The following is a 24,881-nucleotide window of genomic DNA, read 5'->3' on the forward strand; positions in this document are numbered from 1 at the left end:
GCCATGAGCCAAGAGCGTTACTTCTGTCGACTCTGCACCAAGGGGAATATTGTCGCTGTCAGCGAATATGTTTTATAGCGGCATCGCACCAGGATGCGGCTCTGGCCTAGCAGGTACGCCGGTCGTGAGATAGATCGAGCGAGCAGAGAAAAGAGACGAAAAGGAAGAGGAAGAGAGAAGACGAAGGAAGAAAGAGAAAAAAGGCGCCGTATACCATTCTGCTAGGTGGGTATTGGATTTGTAATAGGGGCCATACGGGCTATAGGCACACCACTCTTCCAACCCCTACCTCGCCCCATGTCGAAATTGCGAACCATTTTCTCGGATAGAAGACGTCGCAGCGGCGCAAAGTCTCCTAGCTCGACTGAATGCATTATTCGCACGACGGAGCAAAGGGCTACCGGGTGTCTCGTTCTTACTTCATCCCCTACGAACCCCTTCGGATCACGCGGTTGACCGAATACAAAGACGATACTCTCAGAACCTGTTCGCGTTTTATACTCCGATTGGTCGTATTTTCAATAGTAATGCATTGACAAATTCGCGTCATTCGCCAACGTTTCTGAATAATTGGACGGCGGATTTTTTCACGTTCGTGGGAAATTTAAAACTGCAAACAAGCGTATTGAATGTATATAATATGAAGATATGCAGGGTGGTTGGTAACTGGTGGTACAAGCGGAAAGGGAGTGATTCTACGCGAAAAAAGAAGTCGAAAATATAGAATAAAAATTTTTTTTTTTTAATTTTTCCATCGAGACAACGATCTACAGTGAGATCCGTTATAACGAGACGCGATAAAGTGCACGCGTACCGAGCGAAAATTCAAAGTCGATTTTCTCGAAAACAAAGCTTCAAACGAAAAATGTTTATTCTATATTTTCGACTTCTTTTTTCGCGTAGAATCAGCCCCTTTCCGCTTGTACCACCAGTTACCAACCACTCTGTATAAAATACCCAAAGTATGCCACTGGTTATAATATTTAGCGAGCGAAAGAAATCTCTGCTTAGATTCTATTTGTTTGCTAGCGTTGATAAAACTTCCGCATGAATATTCGCAGTCTAACGATAATGAATGAACGATCTATGGATGGTGAATGAACGATCTAGATACAGTAGAGGTTACTCTTTCATTCGTGGAATTTCCAAATTTATGGGACGATCGTTATTAATTGCCCAGATTAAATCGTTAAAAAATAATCGTCATAACCATCAGCTATGCGGTTTCGCTCGTGTACGATTACGCGGCGATACCGATTACCACGGTTTATTCGCCAGATTTATTTAACTGTATCGATCAACGTAGCGGACACGATCGACTTCAATTATAGTGCGCGCAATAATGATGATCGTGTTCGTGAAATAAAATGGTTGAAACACGCTGTCCAAGAGATCGAGTCGACAACGCCATGGGAAAATATGGTTTCTAGGAAACGATTAGTCGTCATTAGTTCGAATTTACACGCTTCCACGTAAATTATAATGACTCCCTTTAGCACCACGATCGTCTACTTTTCGATTAACCAAGCAACGATTCGATCATCCGACAACATTCGTCGGTGAATAAAGATATCGATCTATTCGCATCCGTACAAAGTATTTGAACGCTTGCAGAAATCTCATATAAACGTATTATACGTCAGACAAGCGTACAGTGCACATATAACTTGAAACTATTTAATTTTACTTCATTGGCAATTCGCACACGTATTTCAAAAGCGTCACAACTCAAAATAATTCAGTCCCGTGTTAGAAGAACGTGAGATTCGTGAAAAGAGGATTTCAAGTGGTAAGAGCAGAAAATTACAAAAATAAGCATTATTTTTTGCCAGCATTATATGTTTGCTAGACAATTTTCTTCCAAATAATTTCTCGCATTTCTTGGGATTTTTTCACTTTTCTATCTTCGACGACTAGTTGGAATCATTCGATCCCATATGACAATAACAATTCCGTATATTTTTACTGTATAATTTAGATCGTTCGTAGCTTCGAGAGTAAAAATTCGGCTGATCTGGTGGAAAATTTGCGAAATAACGATGCTTCGAGTGGAAGATCTTTAAAATGTTCTTGTTTCAAAGAGATGTAAACAAATTCTTAAAACAATCGTACGCCTTATATAAACTTGGTATATTGCAGCGGTGCACAGCTAACTGATCAACCCGCAGCCCTTAAAAACGTCCTTGATTTACGTTTACTGTTAATTTATACCATTTCGCGCGGTGATTATGAAAATGAGAGGACGCATTACCTAACTTTCTTAATTACTTTCCTTACCTGTGAAAAGAGCGTTATACGAACACAAGGTTTTGCAATAATTTATTGTAATTGCTAGTGTGCTGGCGTTTCAAAGAATCTCTAATATGCCCGTTTAATGAATCCTCTCGAAGAGGTTCGAGCCTCAACGACTTAACTTCCAAGATTCTAAAAATTTAGAAGAATACGAACACGAAGGAAACTCTTGAATGATTAAAGAGCCTGAAAAATAATTATTTCTGCGCAGTACTCGCAAGTTATAACTCCTCGTAATGTCATTCCTCTATATTGGAATTCATTTTCAAGAAAAATTTTGTAACGATAGTTAAAGTTGCTAACTGATTAAAATTATAACGTATTAAGTGAACATACCGCTACATTTTATCGCAGATACTCGATCAATACGATAGAAAATACTCTTTGAGATATGAAAACCACGTAAATATTCCTTTGAAATTATCAAGCAGTTTATACAAGCTTACGTTGATCATTCACTTAAAGAAGCAAGTTTGTACTTGTATGTGAGTGGATCCGTGCAAGAAGCTAAGATGGAATCCAGGAATGTACATTCAGCTCGCAGATACACGAAAATAAGTTAAAGTTCTAAGCGAGTTCGAGATTAGTTCTAAGCAAGACCTCGTTGAATCCCGGCAAGGCTCGTGCTTCAACATTAGATTCAGGACAAGATCTAGGGTAAGATTAAAACCGAGAGCCTTTATAAATCTGAAGAGAATTGCGGTAGACTTAAAACGAGACGTTAATAAATCCTAGTAAGCGCAAAAATAGATATGACGCGAAGAAAATAACCGAGCGTCCGAAAACTCTTAAGCGGTAGAGTGTACAAGCTTCTTAAGTATAAAGCCGCGTAACTTCGTGTCCGAAAATCGTCTTCTATTCAAAATTTCATCTGGAACCGAGCGTGTTCGAGTTCTTAAAACGTTTCGTGTTATGATAGTGACCGGAGATAGACAGGAAGGACAGTATTATCTGGGAGGGGAAAAATGCGAGAAACAAAAAGGGAAGTCGATCCTCGAGAGCGTATTCCAAGCACGTAAGTGTTGTTTATCGCAGAAAACGCTCCCAGTTGTCTTCAGGTTTGAATTGTTTCGAAGGAAAATAGAAATTCTCTGTGTTATACCCCATTGCCCGGACACCGAATGTACAGAGAGCGGGGCTTGATTATGCGCAACACGTATTCTCAAACACAATCCTGCGACACTCGTAACGCAGGTGGAATTCGAGGCTTCCTCCAGGCAGATAACTGAATTAATTAAGTCTCCTGCAAATGAGGAGATACCCATGTAACAAAGGTGAATTAACACTAATTCACATTCGTACGTGGAACTCTGTCCGTGCACGACGATGACGACGACGACGACGGTGATGACGACGACCTTATGGTTCCGGAGACTGAGTAATTAAGCTGAGGTAGAAAAATTCGCAGTAGACACGCGAAATTGCCCACTAGCGGAATAAAAAATTAAATAACCATACTGAATGTTCCATATGTAAGAGATTTTTTGAATTAACAATGACGAAATACGTACGACACGTACATATGTATATGTATGTTTTTATAGGTTCAACGATATGAGAAGTATATATTATTGAAATTTTAAATAACGATCGTTCATGTCTAAAGGTATAAATTCATTTTTCCGTAAATTATATAAATCATAGGTAATCTACATGATATTCAATATATTACTACTCATATAAAATAAACAGGAATTATATTTTCTTAATTAATCGTGAGATAAACGTAAAAGTTAACGTTTTATGCTTCAGAAGTTGTTAACAAAAATTGATGTTACTTTTACTTACTTTAAATAATAATTAGTTAATAGTTTGCGAAATGTTTCTATTGTTCGAATGCAAATAAAATTATAATAATATAATGCTATAAGCCCTATCGTAATTAGATTTAAAATAATTGCACTATTTTAAACAAATAAGTGTAACGCGATAAATTTCGCCATTACTTAGTAACAGTACCGAAAACATATAGAAGAATGAGATAATATGATAACAATAATATCAACTCCCTAAAATTCAAATAAACCATAACAAAAATAAGAGCAGGTAATCAAAAATCAAGTCACAAGGTCCGTATACTAAATTCTAGAAAATACAATGAACTTATAGATAACTTCTGATGTATAATGATAATAAAATTGAAAATTCGTTGATGTTAAAGAAAACATTGTGGAAATACGTTCTATTTGTGTAATTAAAAATAATGAATGAAAAAGAAACAATGTAATAAAATCTGAAATATTTAATATTAAAATTATACTATGATTGAAATTCAAAAAAGCTAGCTACGAATCAAAACTTTTCGAAATGCTTAAACTAATAGATAAGCAATCGAATGAAAATTTAAGTATATAAGAAGCTAAATATAAGGAAAGAAAAGTGAATCCATATTTTCATAAATCACTGAGAAGTAACGTGATCGTAAATAATTCATCTTAAAATATTTCTAAAATTACAATTCTCTCTTTTTTTTTAGAATTTTATAGATATAATGTATATACCATATTGTAATGAAATTTAATAAAAAAAATTAGAAATCAAATAATAAGTAAACTTTTAAGATTGCAATTTATTCAAATGTAATAGCATCGAAATAAAAATACTGTGTAAATCTATCATAAAGAGTGATTATTAAGAATGACTGTCCAATATCTATGTTATGTATATCCTATTCTAGAAATACAACGTATCTCCAATAATCACTCTATATATATTAATAAGAAAAGTGTATATATTGAATTAAAATATCAATATATTGTATTTTTAATTTTCTTTATTTTACCGAAATTATTACACAAGAAACAATAGATTTACTAATATATTATAGTGCAAGTAATGTAATTTCCAAAAGCTAAAGGAGACTTACATTAATCGATAAGTCACTACTATAATATATAAATTTAATTAAAAGTATTAACAATATTTAATATTAATCTCTCCAATTATAATATTAAATCTATTAAGTTCTGTGCTCAATAATATTTTTACTTTTAAATCAATTAAAGTTTCGTAAAGAAATTTAAAAGTCCTATACTAAACTTATATACATAAGAAAATGTATATAGGAACAAATATATCGAAAAGGAAATGTGTGTAAAAATATACATATTGGAAAGGATATACATGTAAAAATACATATTATTACTTACCTGTAAACTTGGGTGGCATCCCAACTCCAATAACGTGCGCACTACACCGGCATGTCCTTTATTAACCGCGATGTGGAGGGCAGTTTGGCGTCTTTTATTTCTAGCATTCAAATCAGCTCCAGCACCAGCTAATAATGCCATTACGCCCGGTTCATCTCCGAATGCTGCATGATGTACAGCTCTATCTCCATCTTTATCCTAAATGTATCATAAATTGTTTACTTTCAATATACCTAATAATTAAGTATTCTTAAACACATAACCTTCCAATGGTAATATATATAAATATATATATTGCATAGATTATTTTTAAAATAATAATAAATTAAAAAAACTTAGTTCTCTTCTTACCTCAATTTCAACATCTGCTTTATAACGGAGGAGAATTTTAATAACTTCTAGATGACCATTTTGACTTGCTGCTTGTAAAGCAGTATGACCCGAAAATACGCCATTCACATCAGCTTCAGGTCTCTTTAAACATTCTTCGCATTTAACTGCATCACCATTCGCAGCGGTTTTTACTAACTCTTCATTAACATCGCTCGAAACATGCGTTTCAAACAATTTTTTTAGCAACGCTGATAGACGTTCTGAAAAAGTTAAAAAATATTAATTTCTCTTCCAAATTTTAGGAAATGATGCAAATAAATTAAACACATTTTAAACATACCCCCACTGCTATTTCCTGGTACACTACCATCGCTACTTGCAACTTTGGTAACTGCTTGAGGATTATATGTCCAAGATGTACTACAAACTTCTACTTTTAAATCCCCATCGTGATAAATTTGCAAAACTCTACCAATCTTTCCCATAGTCTATAAAAACATAAACATTATACATGTATTTAAAATTAATTTGTATTTTTGTAAAATCTATATTCTAGAGAATTTTATATAATGTACCGGTGCCATTGCTTCGGCCCATTCACCATGACCTCGTTGAAGTCGTTGTATTTTTTCTATATCGTTACATATTTGTACCAAATCACCGACCGCAAATGTTTGGTTGTCAGAACTTGAACTAGTAACGGGGACTGGTATTTGTACTTTTGTCAATACAGCAGGGTTGAAGGTCCATCGATTTCCACTTGGGTAGGACACAACAATATCGTGATCTTCATCAATACCAACAACAGTCCCTGTAGTACCAAGACACTCAAACATACCATCCGTCCAACCACCATGCCCGTGTTGTAACGATTGTACGATTTCTAATTCTAAATCAACATTAACCTACAAAACAAACAGCTTTATTTATTACTTTTGTTTTTAGAAATTTTATTATATTGTTTTATAATAATCATGATGTTCAATAACCTGATCTCCAATTTGTAATCCATGGGCGCCAGTGCGACCTGGACCCTGTTCACCTAATAGTGGTAAATGATATCTGTAAACTGTTTGGCCTTTAGCATCATTAACAACTTTTAAATCCGCCTGAAACATTAACAATCACTAATTGTCCATATTATTCTTTAAATATACATACTTACTCCCGTAATTCACATAGCTATATCTGATTTATGACAGTACTTAATAATTTATCTTTTAAACTAACCATTCCTTCAAAACCAACACGATACAAATTTTTGGCACCATTATCCCATATAACATAGGCTGCTGAACGTGGACTAGCTGCAGACCAATCTTGAATTTCATTAACTTTACCTCTTCGACCATTTCCACCATCTTGATCTTCCCACTGCCAATCAACACCTCTTACAACTCTGGCACCAGGAAATATACCACGAATTGCAATCTAACATCATATATAAAAAGATAAGTTATATTACTATTATAATGATGATGATACTAATATAACATTTAAAGAAGTGAATTAATACCTTTTTGCTTTTACGTCGTGGCTCCAATAATACTCTTTCACTTCCAGGTGTTGCTATACGATAAAATCTATGTCTTAAATGATGCTTGTCTCCATGATAACAAATAGAACAAAGGTCATAATTCCCACATTCTGCACATTTCCAACGAATTCCAAAAATTGGTTGTTGTCTGCACGTATCACACATTGTTCCATCATGTTTCACGCCAGTCGGAGCTGAATCCAAAATTCGAAGATCAAATGCACCAGAACAACGATAATTAGCTGCTGTACCATTATCCCAAACGACAACTACTTCTTCTGGAGATTCAAAATTTCTAACAGTTCCTACATGACCTTCTCCTCCATCCTGTCATATTGAAAAATTATACTTAAAACATATTTATGACCATAAATACATTAACATAGAAGAAACTCAATAGTAATAGTCTATTTATATCTCAAAAAAGAATAAAATAAAAAATTTTCAAGATTATTAAAACAAAAACAAGACAAATTAAAAATAGTTCTTATCGTTTAAAGTGCTTGAAAATTAATTACAACAAAAGAAACTAATGCATACAAAACAAAGTAAATCAAAACATAAGAAATAAATTTGCGATCTTATATACATATATAACATAATTATACAAAATGTTTTAATAAAATAAATTACTAAAACTATATTAATAAACTATACATAGAACATAATAAATATACATAAAAACTTTCCAACAATAAATTAAACGAATATTAAGTATGATGCAATAACCTTAACGGACATGCAATATTATAAAAAAATGAAATATATATCGTATGTTATGTGAAAATATAAAAATTATATTAAAACCAGTTAACCTCTTTACTAACCTGTTTACCCCACTTCCATTCGGGTCCACGGATGACTCGGGCTCCGACACCCTCCATCATAAATCGCGTTGTACGAGTACCGGTACTCGCACCAGCCTCCATAATTCATTGGCAACAAAATTTCAATTAATAACACAAAAATATTAAAGAACGCGATACTGTTACCATGCACTAACACTAAAAAATACCGCCATATTAAACTAATGTCAAAACATGTTATACCAACCTTTTATGTGAATGCAACTCATCCATCGGATCTTAAAAATATTTATTTTATAATATTATTACATAATAATCTAAACTTTTGTTGCTATATAAGTTGAATCAACTAAATATATCGTAGTATATCATACTGAATACATTTCATCAGCTGAATATATTTCATGCAACAAAATTGCAAATCTAGGGAATTTTATAATACTACATGTATCACGAAAGATATCATTTTTTATTTGGATGAATTTTACAATTGATTCTCATTGAGAATTATAAGTAAATAAAGAAAAAAAGAAAAATATATCATTAAATCCAATTTCAGTAAAAAAAACCGAGCAATGTTAATGTTTACAATTTCTGAGCTTTATTTTGATTGTTTAAAAATTTATATTATATTTTCTATATATTTATCAACAAAAAAGATACATTGTAATATTTAAAACAAAATTAATGCTCACTTATAAATTTGAACATTTATCCCCCACAAAAAATTGAATTATAAGTAAATATAATTCATATAAAAAGTATGATTTTTATACCTCTTTTAATAAGAAAAAATTTTCTACATAAAACATATTTTCAAAGATAAAATCTATATTTTTATATATATCAAGTACAAAGAGTAAGACAATTTTTATGAATAAATTTAACAGATCGTTATTATTCGTAAAAACGAATATTTTTTTTTATAAACATCAGTATACATAAACTACAATCGATGTAAAACATGATGTCAATAATCTTCATAAACTAATAGTATATTTAGTATTATATATAAATGCAAAAAGGAAACAAAAAGTTATTTGGCTTAAATATATTTTCACACTATTATATGTTCGAAGGACGAAGTTGTCATTGATTAATCTTTTTTTGGCACAGTAAATGTTATTACAACAGAACATGAAAATTCGTTTTCAAAAATAGCAATAAAAAAAAAGTAACAGTTCAAAAATTTACATTTAAAGAAAAAGTATTTAAAGCAAGAAGTTCAATATTCATATTATTGATACACAATATTTCTATTCCTCGCGGTTTAAATCTGTCTAAAGGCTAAGATATTAATTCCAATTTTTATAAATCATTTACTGGCATTTATGCTGTTAATATTTTTTCAATTATTCATCAGCACTTATTTATTGTTTATGACTTCAAATCATAAGTTTAATGTTAATATAGAGAGGAGTAATGTATAATTAAATTACTTTCTTATAGAACGTCTTTTTACGTAAATGAGATTATTTTTTGGAAGATATTTAAAATAAAGATGTTGTTTATAGCATATAAGTATTGGCTATTTACATTTGGTGTTCCATGTGTTACTATATTGCATATTTATATGCTTATCATAAAACCTTATGTGTATTAAATTATTGATATTACAAAGTCATTACATGAAGAAAGTATACACTCCGCTGAAAAACATCGATGTACATTCACACGAGTCGCGAGTATCCATGATGTATTTTACAGTTTAATCAGTAGTTCAACAACGTAATTATGATATTAATCCTTCAATAAACACAAAATTGAAGATATCAGTGTATAAGTAGTTAATTTTCAATATACAATATTTGTAATTTATTAAGATATTTTGGATTACTTTACAGATGAATACTCTTACAAATAATATTTCACATAAAAAGTTTATTATACTTCTCCTTCACTTTGGCAAAATAGTTTAGTATTTCAATATTCTGAGCTATACAAACATGTTTTATTTATATTAATATGAAACATGACTAACTTTTAAGAAAATTGTCATTAATATGTAATATTTACATATAGTAAATTACAAAAAAACTTCTCAATTTGAAACTTCTATTTGAAGTTAAATGATAAAGTTTATTAAAATAAATATTTCATTTTATAATCTACTATCTTATTATTGCACTTGAGTTCATAAACTGAAATTGCATACAAATAAAATAAACTACTTCCTTTCTGATGTCTTCAATTTCTGATAAATCTCTCTTCCCTCTTCTTAAAACTTTATCTTACATACACATATAGATAATTATACATGTGTCTATTTATACACATACATGTGTATGTTTACATGCATATGTTAGAAATTTGTTTACCTAAATTAGATGTAAAGTTTAGATAAGATCTTTTTCTGAAAATATTTGATAAGTTTGCGGATACGATTTCTATAGCCATTATTTTATATATATAATATAGAATGTTCATTTTACTATTGAGTTACACAATGAACACGGCTGCAATGAATGAGGATAGGACTCATAAAATACGGACACTTCAGTTTATTTCAATATTATGTTAGAATCCTTAAAATTTCTTCTCCAATTCCTGACAATAACGTGTTATTGTCACCTTTACCTTCAATTACCAAATTGCCTGATGACTTCTATAAGAGAAAATTGTATTTTTGTTACATTTACTATTTTATTAAAATCACTATTAGTGCTAAATGTTAAGAAGTAAAATATATTTGTCTTACGTTATACTTTAATAAAAGGCACACATGATGTCCTTTCAAAGAATGTCCATATAAAGATGCAGTATCATTGATTTGTTCCACAAGTGTAAGGTTACATTTACAACAAATTAAATTTAGAATAACATCAAAATCTTGAGAAAGGACAATTTCTTTCCTAACTTTGTATACAAGTTGACCACTTTTAAGTAATTCTGTTAATATATCCTTATGTGAAAGATGGCCGACCATGAATTTACTGCAAGTTAAATGCATAGTAAAGTCAAGTTTCTCTTGCAATGTACTTTCTTTGCTTTCTAACATATATGTAAGCGTGCCTCTCAACCTCTGAGCAAATGTTACATCTGAGATTAAAATAGTAAACTGTGTTTCTTTGCTGGTTTGTGGAGACAGTTGAAATGGCAGTTTTATACCAAATTCATCTCCAATCTGAAAGAATAGCATATTTATTAAAATTAATTCTTTATTTTGTTGCCACGCAAGTTAAATATCGTACATAACGTAAGAAATAGCAATTATCAAAGTAAGAAATAATATACTCAGTTGTAAAATTATACAGTTTTTGCTTTGTTTCTTCATTGTACATATTAACTTACATTTCTCATTAATCTCAATGACGATGTATCTGGAACATCAAAAACTAATTCCTTTACAAGCTTCTGACAATTATTCGTAATGAGTATTGACGCAACTAATTTATTTGACTCGTGAGGAACTTGTTTCAATTCGTATGCTATAGATAGCACTTTATTTTTAGCTAATTCTTCATACGAAGTAACTGGTTCTAAAATTGTATTATCTTCAGAATTTGAAAAATTATATCTTAAATCTGGTAATATTTCTTTAGACGGTGTCGAGATTCCAGCGGTTTCTTCATAATCTGAAGATTTTTTTAAAGATTCTTTTTTAATTTTCGATCTTTTTGATTTTCTATGCTTCGAGTCCTCGTCCGTTTTTTTATGCTTTTCTTGACTTTTTGACTTCTTGCGTTTAGCATCTTTCCATTCTGATTCCTTTTCACTGAAAACCTCCGTATACTCATTAGCAACAGGTGGCTGAATATTTCCTGTGGAAGTATTATTTTCTAACCACATATCAGTAAGTTGTAACTGATTGTCATAACGTTTCCCTTTAACTTCTTTAACTTTCTTCTTTGATTTTTTATGCCCCTAATAAACAAAATATAATAAAACTATATTTAATTTTGAACTAATAACTTCTTTATTAAAAATAAAATGTATATTTAATATATTATAACTTTTTAAACAAAAGAAGAAACATATTACTTTTTCCTTTTTCTTTCCTTTAGATTCAGTAGTTTCTTGAACTAAATTATTTTCATTAACTCTATGTTCTGAAACAGGTAATCTTTCATCATCCCTCAAAGGTAGATCCAAATCAATATTTAAGGCTCTATGTGGGTCATTTACATCCACATGGTCATAGTCGTCGCTATCACTTAATTCTGCACCTGGTGGTAATTCACCAATCCCAGTATTCACCACTTGAATAGGATAAATATCATCCTGTTCATCTTCTGAAGTAGGCTTTTTACCTAAAGATTGTAATGTTTACAGTTTAAGATAATATAATTATCATGAACGCATATATATGCAAGATTTAAACATACTTTTCTTAGTCTTCTTCTTCTTCTTGCCATGTACTTTGTATCTTTTATGATTATTCGTAATTTTTAAAGAAACTGGAATATCTAATTCCGTTACAGGAATGTTTTCAAACTCCTCATAAATATTTGATGAGTTATGATATGATGTGGAATTCTTAAATGTGCCTTTTAAATAATGTGGATTGTTTTGTTGTTCTAATTTTCTAGCTTCACGTCGTTTTTGAAGTTCCTCTGCTGATGGTTCATTAAATTCTCGTTTAGGATAGGAATCGTTCATTTTCTCCGTCTTAACGAAAATATCATTCATATCTTGATCTTCTGAATCTGAACTTTCTGATGGTGGATCATTGATCCATGAATCTAAATCCAGATCCTCAGGAATTGGCACCTAAACAAAGTAAGATAATGTATATAAATAATAATTATTATTATTTTTTAGTTTATTTCTGGTAACAATAAAAAAAAAACAAACATCTAATATTAATTTGAACATTACATTCAATACATAAAATGTGTGAAAAAAATATAAAAAATCAATACACAGGAAATTAATAACAATGATATGATTTTATAAAATGTGTTTTTCGAAACAAATGAAGAAAATATTGACTAATAAAATTATATGAAAACATATAAATAATAATTACCTTTCTTTGTGCTTTTGGCGCAACAGGATTAAGCTCTCCTTCAAATGCTTCCATTAATTCTTCTGCCAAACCAGGACTTTCTTTTAAACATTCAAGTAAAACCAATACAGAACTAGACCTTTCTTGAACTTCTAAATCCCCACTGCATACAAATGCAGCTATTTTATCTTTCAGTGCAAAAATCTATAAAATACAACAAAATTTATGTATAATTCTGAAATGAACATCATTTAATACAATACATAAATAATTAGATAAATAATAATTTTGGTACTTGTAGATTATTTTACCTGTTCCATAGTCTCTGTATCTCCATCTTTTACAGCTTCACATAATGTTACTGTCGCAAGTTTTAAAATATTATGAACATAAACGGCTTGAATATGTCCTGGTAAACTGGAAGCTTGTGATCGTAACATTGATTGTAATGTTGCTATAGGATCTTCTAGTTCACTGTTAATGTAATATATTATCAATTACATTTTAAACAGAAAAGTAACAGTAAAGTCAGAAACTATATTATAGAATACCTAGAAAATTCTCCACAAATCCATGCAGCAGCGTATAAAACTTCAGACATTGTTGCTCTTGGTTGACCTGTTAAAAGGTATGAATTTTCTAGCAATAAGGCACATTGTTGAACTGCATATTTTCGTATAGCTTGGACACGAATTGCTACATCGAGTAATTGAGTTGCTACTAATGGTCCATGTTTGGTACCTTCCATTCTTGTAAGTTCAACCAATACAGATATATACCTATAAATGTGGATAAATATTATGTAAATGTAAAATATAATATATTTTAACGAATATGAACTTGGTGATCACTGTACCATTCAAAATAAGTAACAAATTGGTAATTATTCTGCGAACATATCTGAATAATTTTTGAGAGTAATTCATCTCTGTAAGCAGTGCCTTCAGCTTTATCCATATGCACCATTAACTTTTTAACTATCTCCATTAAATTCTTTTTTGAAACCATTCCATATAGTAAATCCAAGGCACGCAATCTTATACTTTCATCTTTATCATCCAAGCATTGCATTATAAGATCTTTGTGAGCTTGTACACTTTTTGGATGAGTTTTTAAAATTTTCGACATTGCTAACAATCCCAAATATTTTAAATTTTGATCAGAATCTTCTATCAATATCCTCAATTTTTGAACACATAACTGTATTGAATCAGAATGGTTTGGCATGCCAGATGAAATTGAAATTAATACAGCTATTACTGTATTTATACATTCATATAGTAGGGACATTGCAGATGTACTAAAAACCAGTAATATCATACAATTAGTATAACATTACACGATTATAATAATTATATAACTAATTAATCATTTGAAAAATTAAATTGCAAAATACAATAAATTACATAATTTATCATTTAGGATTTATTTAATGACAAAGAAATATGAATACAAAAACTTAAAAGAAAATAAATATCTAAATAAATTTTCCATGTTAGGAGCATTAAAATATTAAACTAATCCGCAAGCAGTGAACAAACCTGCAAACCCAATATATTGGTTTACATTTAGACAAAAATACATGAAATACCTGTGTATCAAATTTGTAAGGGGTTCTATTAATTTTTTGCCAAGCCTAGGTTCTAGAGGTGTCAATGCGCCAAACTGGAAATATAATTGCAATCTAAGAAATATGATGATATTTAACATATGAATATTGCTAAACATAGTTTACACTTTACAATATGTAATGTAATCATTCGTGGATACATATTAGAAATAAATACAAGCTACTAATGCATACTACAGCTAATGTCTATAATTTACTATATTTTGGTAACAAAGAGATGATCAACTAATATGAAAACCTTGAAATCAGGTCAATTAGTGGTTGAGTAAGTCGCCGACCCATTTTCGGCTCAATCAGTGTTATAGTGGAGAACTGAGCATGTGAAACAAGACCAATATTATTTGGTTCATGTTCAATGTATGTGTATACATATATATGTATGGATACAAATATTCATTAATTATAACAATGAGCCTATATCTTCATTAATCTGTTTCACTTTGTTGATATAAGACTAAAAGCTAATATTCACTTACCAACTTAATAATTTTTATCAGCATCCAATTGTTGGTGGATGTAGTCATAAGTTTGAAAAAAACAGGTGCTAAACTTAGATAGTTTTTTGGATTTTTTCTTGCCAATTCACAAACTACATTAACAGCAGCACTTTGTACACCACTATCAGGATCTTCCAACTTTTCTTTCAATCTAGGAAATGCAGGCCGCAAGGCCTCTGGAAATCGTAAGAAGACTTTGTACATCATTAGTACAGCTTTCTTGCGTAGATACGGCTTTGTAGATGTTAATAATGTCATTATATCATTAACTAAATCACGTGCAAGATCTGAACTTATGAAGCAAGACAGACCACTCAGAGCTAAACCAGCGTCATACTGGTTTTGACTATTTAAATCTTTGCGAATCATATTGGTAGTTAACATCAACAGCTGCAATGAATCAACACTTTGTATTTGTCAAAATTGAGTTAATTATTCTATACTAATTCAGAATCTTTAGAAACCTGACAAATCTTCTTTATATGTCACAACAGGACTTATGAAATAATTACTGTTTACTTACATATAATATAAATTATAGATATTCATGCAGTGTTACTTTCATATATTTAAATACCAAAATATCCATTGTAATATAATATTGTTCAAAATAGAATACGATACTAATTTAATAAACATACATCATAAAAATTCTTCAAATGCATATTTTATCATATCTGTTCACAAAAAATTACTAAAAAAAAAAATGAATATGCAAAATAAAATATGTCTGATTTAGCAGAGTATGTCGAATGTTTGTCAGATTTCTTAAAAACTTAAATTTTATCTCAATTTTCGAATAATGTCATACTTCTGTATCTGCATGAAAACTTTGACTTGCCGCCAAATATCCAATTCGTTTATATGTAAATTTTGCAGATGACATCACCTCGATTATGTTGAAACCAGCCCAGCTAATATCATACCCTAACATTTGAAGCTAAACAAATTAAAACATATTATATTAATGATATTAAAAATGTATCTAGAGACAAATTATATACATCTGAAACTTACATATGTTAGCTTTGCCACAGCATTTGCTTTGACTGCTACATTATCTTGTCGCAATTCTTGTTTAATTTCTTCTATACATTGTGCAATATATTTTGCCTACAACAATATGATACATATTTAAATGAAAATATGTATTAATAATTCGACTAAGGTTATGTCTGTAATAAATATTTGAGAGTAATATGCCAAACATAATTACAAATTTACCTCATTTTCTTTATTGTTCCTAATTCCACGTACTAAATCGGTCAGATTTTTATCGAACATACGTTCAAAGTTTCCTTTTACTTTACGCAAAGCCATAATGGCATTTAAAAAATAAATAGTATATTCCCAGTATCACTTAAAAGCTTTCCTTCTACATCCGCCTAATATTCCGACTTAATCGGATAACTTGCTCCGATTGCATTACCGTATGTTAGAAACCTTAAACTTCAATCACAGTCTTACATTTACATTTTTTGACAGATCGGTGGATAAGAAAGTCCCACGGCGATCAAACCTAAGAATTGTCACAAATAGACAAACCACTCAACAATTCGTTCATCGTATACAAAATTTTCTAAATATAAAATTCCTAAATATTGTAAAATTGCAAATTTGCTAGTTACAAACCGTTTGTTTCGATTGGTTATTTAATACAAAAATATAAAGCGCACTAAATCAAAATGATTCTATATTTAATGTCAAGTTTAGAATGAGTAAATGACAATTTAATGAAAATTTAATCGAAATAAATTAATGCCATTCAAAATTTATCTTAGCAGTAACAACAGATAATCGTATTAAGATTTTATCCCTCCCCCCCCCAATATATTTTATATATTATAATATTCGTTTTCTAACATGCAAGTTTAATATATATCAAGCTTCAATGTTGTTGATATATAAAATACACTGATTATATCACAAATATAAATGAAAAAGGTGTAATAAAGCTATTTTTCAATAAATACTTTATTATTTTGATTATTACAAAATATATTTAACTTTATGTTGTACAGTTGCATCCTATTACATGAAATAAGTACTACCAATTATTGAAGTATAAGTCCATATACGTATAGTCTTTCTTTGTATTGACCCGTCCACTAAGTCTCTAGACTCTTCATTTCGTGCGTTCGCTTCAGATTGCTCTCAACTTTCGTAGTACAGGGAAGCCATTAAACAAAGAAATAGAGAAGTGATAGATTTTTCTTAGAAAAGTATCATCAAAACGAATAATATATGACTAATAACGAAACACGTGACATTGCTCTTTAACATACGGTAAAAATTTTTCGAGAATTGTGTATTATAAAAATTTTGGAAAATACAGGTTTTTCAAAGAAGCTGCAATGTATTCATCTGGGCATCACTGCTAAAGCATTGTCTCAACATCGTGGCATGTTTTCGCGGTGCACAAAAGATCCGAAGGTTGAGAACCTCTCATTTTTGTATGTTAATCTTTTTTATTTCCTTTAAAAATAAGTGTTTTTCAAATAAAATGTTTCCATCTTGTATGTATACTCCATTTTTTTTATTATGTATACGTTATTGAATATACTAACGCATCTCAAAATTTTGTCACAATGATTTCGAATTTTTATAACTTTATAATGAATTTTTATTCTTTATTATCAATAACATTAAATACTATATTGTTATTTATATATTAAATAAAAGTTGTAAATATACACTTAAGTTCGGATTTTATAAAAACCCAATGTTTATGTTATGAAATGTTTTCTTCTGATTAAAAAATATAAAATAAAATAATACATAAAATAAAAACAAATATTTTATTTAAAAAAGTGTTTGTATTGAAATTATCATATAATATGTTTATATAAATTCTTTACAGGAAATCTATTACATAGAAACTGTTCTGTATTTGCATTAAACAATGACAGAATATTTTGATTTACCACTTAATATGGACAGAATATGCAGAATTTGCCTTACAGAGGGTACTAATTTATCTCCTATCTTCTGTACGGATCAAGAAGTAAATGATTTCTCGAGCCTTCCACAAAAGATACAAGTTTGTGGATCGATAGAAATTCATGAACAAGACGGATTACCTTCATTAATTTGTGATATTTGTATCTATAAAGCAAGTGTTGCTCATGAATTTAGACAGCAGTGTCAACATTCTGATGCCAAATTGCGAATGTATTATAATAAACCAAATAAAATTACTATTGTGGTAAATATAACATGTTATGTCAATTTGTTATATAGTAACTGTAAACTTGGTATAGTAAATGTAAATGCTTTTAAATATTTTAGGACACATTTACACAAACTGAATCTGAGATAAGAACATTATTATCAAAAAAACAAATTGATCAAGAAGATTATTTTGTGAAAGAAGAAATGCATGGAGTATCAAATTCTCAAGAATATATGCAAACTAATGACACCTATTGTAGAGATGAATCCAACTTAAGCACCAACCAGATTGATATGCAAAATGAAAAACTATTTATTTGTTCTATCGGATTTGAAGGATCTAAAGAAATTGAAAAGGAATCTTGTACTTCAGAAAATAATATACATGAAACATCTCTCACACAAGAGAGTAACAATGATATTTCTGAAACTATTGATATGGAAAATAAACCAAAAGAAAACCAAGATATCAATCAAAATCCAGAAGAGGATGATAAAAAACCAGAGGAGGAATTCTTTGATGATAATATATTAAATGATAATGTCAAAGAAGAAGAAGAAGTTTTACAGAAACGTACTTCTACTAGGAAAGTAAAATCAGTGCCTAATAAAACCTATAGCGAAGATGAAATTCATAATAATTATTATGATTCAAGCAATGATGGTCAAGATTCTAGAGAATTAAAATTTAAATGCAAAGTATGTGCAAAATGTTACAGCACACAAAGAGGTTTAAAAAAACATTCCCTTGTTCATGAAAAAAAGCATAAATGCAATGTTTGTTCAAAAATGTTTTATAGATTAGAAAATATGGAAAATCATAAAAAAATACATGCATCAAAACCTCTTGCATGTCAATTGTGTCATGCATGCTTTTCTAAACCTCAAAGTCTTGTACGTCATTTAAAATCTCATACTAAAAAAGTAAATAACATGATTAAACAAATTAGTACAGACGAACAGAAGGATAACAAGCAACCAAAAAAAGAAATGAAATTTGAAGATGATACTGATGATGAAAATGGTACTGTGAATGAAGTCTATGATTTTGAAAATGCACCTGAGTTGTACAAATGCGAAATTTGTAGTCAATATTGTTCGTCTTTAAAAAATCTGAAAAGACATACTCTCGTACATGGAGATAAAAAATATTCCTGTACTGTATGTAAAAAATGGTTCTTTAGGCCTGATACATTAAAAAAACACGCAGAAAAACATGGTCATGGCTTACTAGACAATTTAGTAGATGATAATAAATTTTTTGACTCTGATGATGATTCCTTTCCAAATACTACACAAAGCACTTTACAAGAGAATGAAAATGTTAAAAAAGAAGAAAGTGATGAAGATGAATCTGGTGAATATAAATGTCAACATTGTGATAAAATTATGGCAACAAAAAAAGGTCTTAGACGTCATGTATCAATGCATAAACCAAAAGCTGAACCAGTTACTTGTGAAATCTGTGGAAAAGTATGTGCTAGTCAAGCTCGTCTTGTTCTTCATCAAAGGACACATAAACCAAAAGAAAAGGTTCCACGAGAATACTTGTGTCATATTTGCAGTAAAGTGTATCCAAGTAATTCTTCTTTAACTTATCACATGAGAACTCATACTGGTATTAAACCACATGTGTGTAAAACTTGCAATAGTGGATTTACTACAACGACCAGTTTAGCGAATCACATTAGGATTCATACAGGTGATAAACCATTTGTTTGCCATGTATGCAGTGCAGCATTTGCTGTGAGTTCAGCTTTTAGACGACACTTAACACGACACACTGGAGAGGCAAATTATTTGTGTAAAACATGTGGCAAAGCATTTAAAAGACTAAGTACATTAAAAGAACATACTTATACTCACTCTGGAGAAAAACCATATGTTTGCAAAACGTGTGGAGCTGCTTATAGTCACAGTGGCAGTTTGTTTGCACATCAGAAACGTTGTCGAGCTCAATATGGAGAGATGGTTGTAGATGACCATCATCACACAGTTGCTCATCATATTCATGTAAATAATGTGCAATCTGCAGTACGATCACTTGCTGTGATAGGACAAATGTTTTAATAAATAAGATTCATAATTTCAAAAAAAAAAAAAAAAAACAATGGTTTTGCTTGTACATCATGACAAATTATATATATATATATATATATATATATATATATATATATATATATATATATATATATATATATATATATATATATATGTCGGAGATGAAAGAACATCGGGATTTCCCGTCCGGAATATTGGGAAAAACCTCAATACTATAGTTCAGACTTTTACTATAGCTACACTTAAGTAATAAAAATAAGAAACAGTGTTAATGTTCCAATCTGACTTTATGACGATGGGTTCGGGCTCGAAGTGACATAGCAGGTCACTAGACGTAGCCACGGTCACGGGAGGGATGTGTACCTGACAGAGGTATGAAATGATTATATGGCTCTCCTTAAAAACAAAGATTGACCCGAGAAGTGTATTACGTTGATACTTATCATCCCGTTGACTGTGGATTTGTTATCGAACCTAAGACCAACGTTACTAGTATCGCAAGTGCCCAACCACCGCGGTTGATTGTCGAATCGTTAGTATCCATACTCGTATTACCAGGCCGTACTTTCGTTATAACACAGCGATGGCCAATTCAAATGAAGATCTATCAAACACCCACAACCCTATTCCTGACGCTTCTCCGACATATAAAATATATATATATATATATATATATTATATAGAATATGCTATAATATGACTCATATAGTATATAATATAATATTATTTTAGAAATCATACACTTGTGTAAATATATAAGCAGCCTTTTTACAGAGAAAGATTATTTAAATACTCGCATATTTAAATTTTGTAGAAGCTCTAAATGCTTTATTATAACAAAATTTATTTCTTCATTTAAACAACAGTCATTGTGAATATCTTCTAATCATGTGTATATTTTTTGAATATAGCCCAGTAATTATAAATAATATTATACAGATAATGTAATTGTACGAATTAAATATATTTATTTATTTACAGAGTGTCCCAAAATCATATTAAACATAGAAACAAACAAACTTATGTTAGGAGAAATTAGCGAATTTCATATCATTTCGTAGTTTGAAATTTCGTTTTTAATATAAAAACAAATAAATTTAAAAAATCATCAATTTTCAGCTCAAGCTGCTCAAATTCCAATAATTAAATATATATATATTCATACAGAAGAATTATATGCAATACATTTTAGTATTAAATGTACTGATTTGAAAATGTTTTCAATAGCTTTAATGTACTTTACATATATCTTACTAGTGCCAGTGAATTGTAATTATGCCACACACATTTCTCTATGTTCAGTTCTTAATTTTTTAATTTTTATTTAATAGATAAATTTAGTGAATAAAAGAATATTTTTTATGATTTGCTTTCATAAACTTTGATTCTTAAAATAAAAAGAAATTTATAGTATGTAGCAAATAGTTCTGTAGCATGATTTTGGAACACCCTATGTACAAATTTGAATGTATAGTTATATATATTTTTATATGTAATTGCAAAAATGTAAAAGATCATATGATATTTTATACTTTATGTTATTTACTCCTTTCTTCCTTAAAAAATTGAATTAAGAAATTTATGAATTTGTGCTAATATTGGCAGTATTATGATTTTATACAAACGACTAAATCTGTTCCTTTCTGTGACTCACATGTATATTACATACCTGTATTATTTTAAACATTTTACTGTCCATATTATGTATTAAAAAAACAATTATACATTATTAAATAAATCATATATTTTATTTTGCATTTTATGAAAATATCAAACATGTATGAATTGTATAAATCAGTAGCTAGTATTTAAAAATGAAAATTAAAGTAAGTAAAAGTTTTATTAAAAATTCCTGATATAAATTACTTGCACTTTGTGTACATAATCTATATTCTGTTTAATTAGAAAATTTAACATTATATTTACTAAGCATATTAATTCTACAATAATATAGAACAAATTATTTACAAGATACTATTATTACCTTTATTAAATATAAATAATTTCTATATATTATATATACATTATTAATCTTTGTACATGTGTTTTCTCATATTTAAACCACACAATAGTTTATTTAATATTAATTGGAAATTATACAATAATTATGTTGAGATCATATTCATAAAATTTGATTATCACATATAAGACGTGTAAATAATAATGTATTGTGTCAGCAAAACACATAAATACTGCATATTTCAAAAAATGAAGTTTTTTTAAATACATATGTATAAATATGTATATCAAATTACTTGATACAAGTAATTTCACTTTGTCTATGTTCTTTTTTAATATGCAAAATTCCCTTTTCGTAATATACAAAATTGATTTAAATATTCATATCAATTATGTTAATAAACTTTGGGTTAAGAAGTTTTAACAAATGAATGCTGAATTATATTTAATGAATAAAGGTATTATGTTCTATTCAATATTGTTTATTCATACATAAGATTTGCGACTAACATTTTTTTAATTTAATTAAATCCAAACATGCATTATACAGAAATATGGAAAATAAATAAAATTAACAACACGATGTGACAATTAACTCGACAAGCGGATTGTTTCATTTATATGTGAGGCAGATACCATGTCCACGCGGACACCTAGTGCAACTTCGTTTTATAAATCTTGCTAAATCATTATTTTTCAAACGAGAAAAGGTGTCTGATATCAATTGGAAATTCATGATGGTGAAATAAATGACACGAAACTGATTTCGAATAGACTTAGTATGCACCCAAACGATTTACATACAAATATCATAAAAATCTAATACAAAATTTAATAATTCTCTCTTCCATAACGTTTTTTCTTGAGTAGTTTATAACGACGCCAAATAGAAATTCGAGTTCGTTTTAAAACTCTTGCTAAATCTGTATATTTCCGCCTCTGATCAAGGTTGATATTGTGTTCTAAGTGATCCAAAATCATTCTATCTTCATCTGGATAAAACCTTAATATATTAACAATAGTTAAATTAAAAACTACTGAATTTACAGAATAAATTTTTGAAGATTTAGAGAATTAAAATTATATTACTTTTAATTGCAAAAAATATTTTATATACAACATAACTATTCTTATTTTTGATAAAAAACAAGAATGTTAATGTTGATATAATATTTAGTAGAGTGTGAATATTTCATGAGAAAAGTAGAACACAGAAAGTATTAAATGAAAATCAATTAAGCATTTAATACAAAAGAAGTTTTCTATTTTATACATATATTACCTTCTTTGAAAATTATCTGCATACAAAGTTCTAAATCTGTGATATACACTGTATAAAGTTCTATTTGGCAAACCATCTGCTAAAAATTGTACAAATCTTTTTCTTTCCTTTTTACTGCGTATATATGTTTTATTTTCCTCTCTCAAGAGTAAAAATGGTTCAACCTCTTTAAGGTTCCAGCGATTTAACTTATCGGAATAATAAAACACTTGATAAGAAAAATCTTTTCAACGTTAAGATATATAAGAATATAGAACATTTTTTAAATAGACAAACCTTACAAAATTCTTTCCAATTATGAACAATTATTTTATCCTCTAATGCATTATAACACCCTTTTTTAATAGTTTCTATTTCTTCAAATTTTTTGATTTCTTCATGTGTTGGAGGACGAGATCCAGCACGGGTTTCAATCTCATGTTGTGGTAATACAGGATTTTTTAGCTGTATACACAAACTTCTTAAATACTATAATAAAAGAAATCTTATATATGTAACTACTTTTATCTGATATAAGCAGTTGTATGAAATATATTACCATTGCATCCTTTGTGGAAAGTTTGTTTGTTTCTCTAATTTGTTGAGCGAGTAAAGTAACATCATCAAGATCCATCTCTGAAACTATTATTTTAATCACAAAATATTAATGACATTTCATATAGCAGCTTGAAAATCATAGTGGTAAATTAGTCTGTTATTATTTTTTATAATACGGTCTTTTGGATTTATGGATTAATGTTATAAAACTATGTTTCATAGAACATAGAAAACAACATGGCGTTAAGGTAACATGTAAAATACGCTGAAAAAGCTCAACTTTAGATACACATAACTTTTGAACCACTGATTTGATGGATCTTAAAGTTAAAGTTAACTTCGGATTTTACGCGTCGAAGACTATTAACCCCTTAATTTACGATTTACGTTCGAGAATTTTTGGCCGAAAACGTAAACAAGCTATTATATATCATATTATATATTATATTTGGTCCGATCATCTACTGCGGACTATGCCCGTAGTTGTAGGTTAAGGGGTTAAATAACACGAAAAAGATCAGTTGTTGGATCCACAAGGAAAACTTTACCCTTTATATATTAACTACATATATCATGTGTATCTTACTTCTCTTTATATTTCATTAATTTCATTTCATTCATTTCATTACATTACATTATAAAATGTAAGATTGACTTCCGAAAAACGCCTTGCATCCAC

At 29.4% G+C, this 24,881-nt stretch overlaps 4 protein-coding genes across 8 annotated transcripts in view; 1 reads left to right on the plus strand and 3 right to left on the minus strand.

The window, feature by feature from the left end:
- The window catches only part of LOC117206969 (E3 ubiquitin-protein ligase MIB1), an 82,582-nt gene extending 74,228 nt beyond the window's left edge, over positions 1 to 8,354 (minus strand). The window contains exons 1-8 of the mRNA XM_033446721.1: positions 8,139 to 8,354; positions 7,291 to 7,638; positions 7,005 to 7,205; positions 6,764 to 6,883; positions 6,350 to 6,679; positions 6,115 to 6,262; positions 5,793 to 6,034; positions 5,442 to 5,639 (exon numbers count right to left, since the gene is read on the minus strand). Coding sequence (XP_033302612.1) covers positions 5,442 to 5,639; positions 5,793 to 6,034; positions 6,115 to 6,262; positions 6,350 to 6,679; positions 6,764 to 6,883; positions 7,005 to 7,205; positions 7,291 to 7,638; positions 8,139 to 8,240 — 1,689 coding nt within the window. The 5' untranslated portion in view covers positions 8,241 to 8,354. The remainder of the gene's footprint in view (positions 1 to 5,441; positions 5,640 to 5,792; positions 6,035 to 6,114; positions 6,263 to 6,349; positions 6,680 to 6,763; positions 6,884 to 7,004; positions 7,206 to 7,290; positions 7,639 to 8,138) is intronic.
- Positions 8,355 to 9,153: 799 nt separating this feature from the next.
- LOC117206940 (AP-3 complex subunit delta-1) lies at positions 9,154 to 16,843 on the minus strand. 2 transcript variants are annotated; one of them, XM_033446663.1, is made up of 15 exons: positions 16,825 to 16,843; positions 16,417 to 16,711; positions 16,210 to 16,305; positions 16,004 to 16,132; positions 15,172 to 15,582; positions 14,657 to 14,730; positions 13,922 to 14,365; positions 13,617 to 13,844; positions 13,377 to 13,539; positions 13,087 to 13,269; positions 12,443 to 12,827; positions 12,099 to 12,367; positions 11,409 to 11,981; positions 10,816 to 11,241; positions 9,154 to 10,722 (listed from the first exon to the last, which is right to left on the minus strand). In XM_033446663.1, the coding sequence occupies exons 2-15, from the start codon at positions 16,510 to 16,512 to the stop codon at positions 10,630 to 10,632; spliced, it is 3,570 nt and encodes a 1,189-aa protein (XP_033302554.1). In that variant the 5' UTR covers positions 16,513 to 16,711; positions 16,825 to 16,843; the 3' UTR covers positions 9,154 to 10,629. The 2 variants fall into 2 exon arrangements, with proteins under 2 accessions (XP_033302554.1, XP_033302553.1); XM_033446662.1 differs by lacking the exon at positions 16,825 to 16,843 and having other exon boundaries at positions 16,417 to 16,766.
- A 472-nt stretch (positions 16,844 to 17,315) lies between these two features.
- Positions 17,316 to 20,474, plus strand: LOC117206941 (zinc finger protein 708-like). Of its 3 annotated transcripts, none has more exons than XM_033446666.1 (3): positions 17,316 to 17,708; positions 18,053 to 18,397; positions 18,481 to 20,474. In XM_033446666.1, exons 2-3 carry the CDS (start codon positions 18,095 to 18,097, stop codon positions 20,431 to 20,433), a joined length of 2,256 nt encoding a protein of 751 aa, XP_033302557.1. In that variant the 5' UTR covers positions 17,316 to 17,708; positions 18,053 to 18,094; the 3' UTR covers positions 20,434 to 20,474. The 3 variants fall into 3 exon arrangements, with proteins under 3 accessions (XP_033302557.1, XP_033302558.1, XP_033302556.1); XM_033446667.1 differs by having other exon boundaries at positions 17,316 to 17,645; XM_033446665.1 differs by having other exon boundaries at positions 17,316 to 17,625.
- Positions 20,475 to 22,849: 2,375 nt separating this feature from the next.
- On the minus strand, positions 22,850 to 24,802 carry LOC117206979. 2 transcript variants are annotated; one of them, XM_033446739.1, is made up of 5 exons: positions 24,751 to 24,802; positions 24,204 to 24,286; positions 23,942 to 24,133; positions 23,666 to 23,853; positions 22,850 to 23,386 (listed from the first exon to the last, which is right to left on the minus strand). In XM_033446739.1, the coding sequence occupies exons 2-5, from the start codon at positions 24,276 to 24,278 to the stop codon at positions 23,215 to 23,217; spliced, it is 627 nt and encodes a 208-aa protein (XP_033302630.1). In that variant the 5' UTR covers positions 24,279 to 24,286; positions 24,751 to 24,802; the 3' UTR covers positions 22,850 to 23,214. The 2 variants fall into 2 exon arrangements, with proteins under 2 accessions (XP_033302630.1, XP_033302631.1); XM_033446740.1 differs by lacking the exon at positions 24,751 to 24,802 and having other exon boundaries at positions 23,942 to 24,109; positions 24,204 to 24,569.
- Between the last annotated feature and the right edge of the window lie 79 nt (positions 24,803 to 24,881).

The sequence above is a fragment of the Bombus bifarius genome, unplaced genomic scaffold (assembly GCF_011952205.1).
Source record: "Bombus bifarius isolate JDL3187 unplaced genomic scaffold, Bbif_JDL3187 scf7180000008014, whole genome shotgun sequence".
In the NCBI taxonomy this organism is placed as follows: domain Eukaryota; kingdom Metazoa; phylum Arthropoda; class Insecta; order Hymenoptera; family Apidae; genus Bombus; species Bombus bifarius.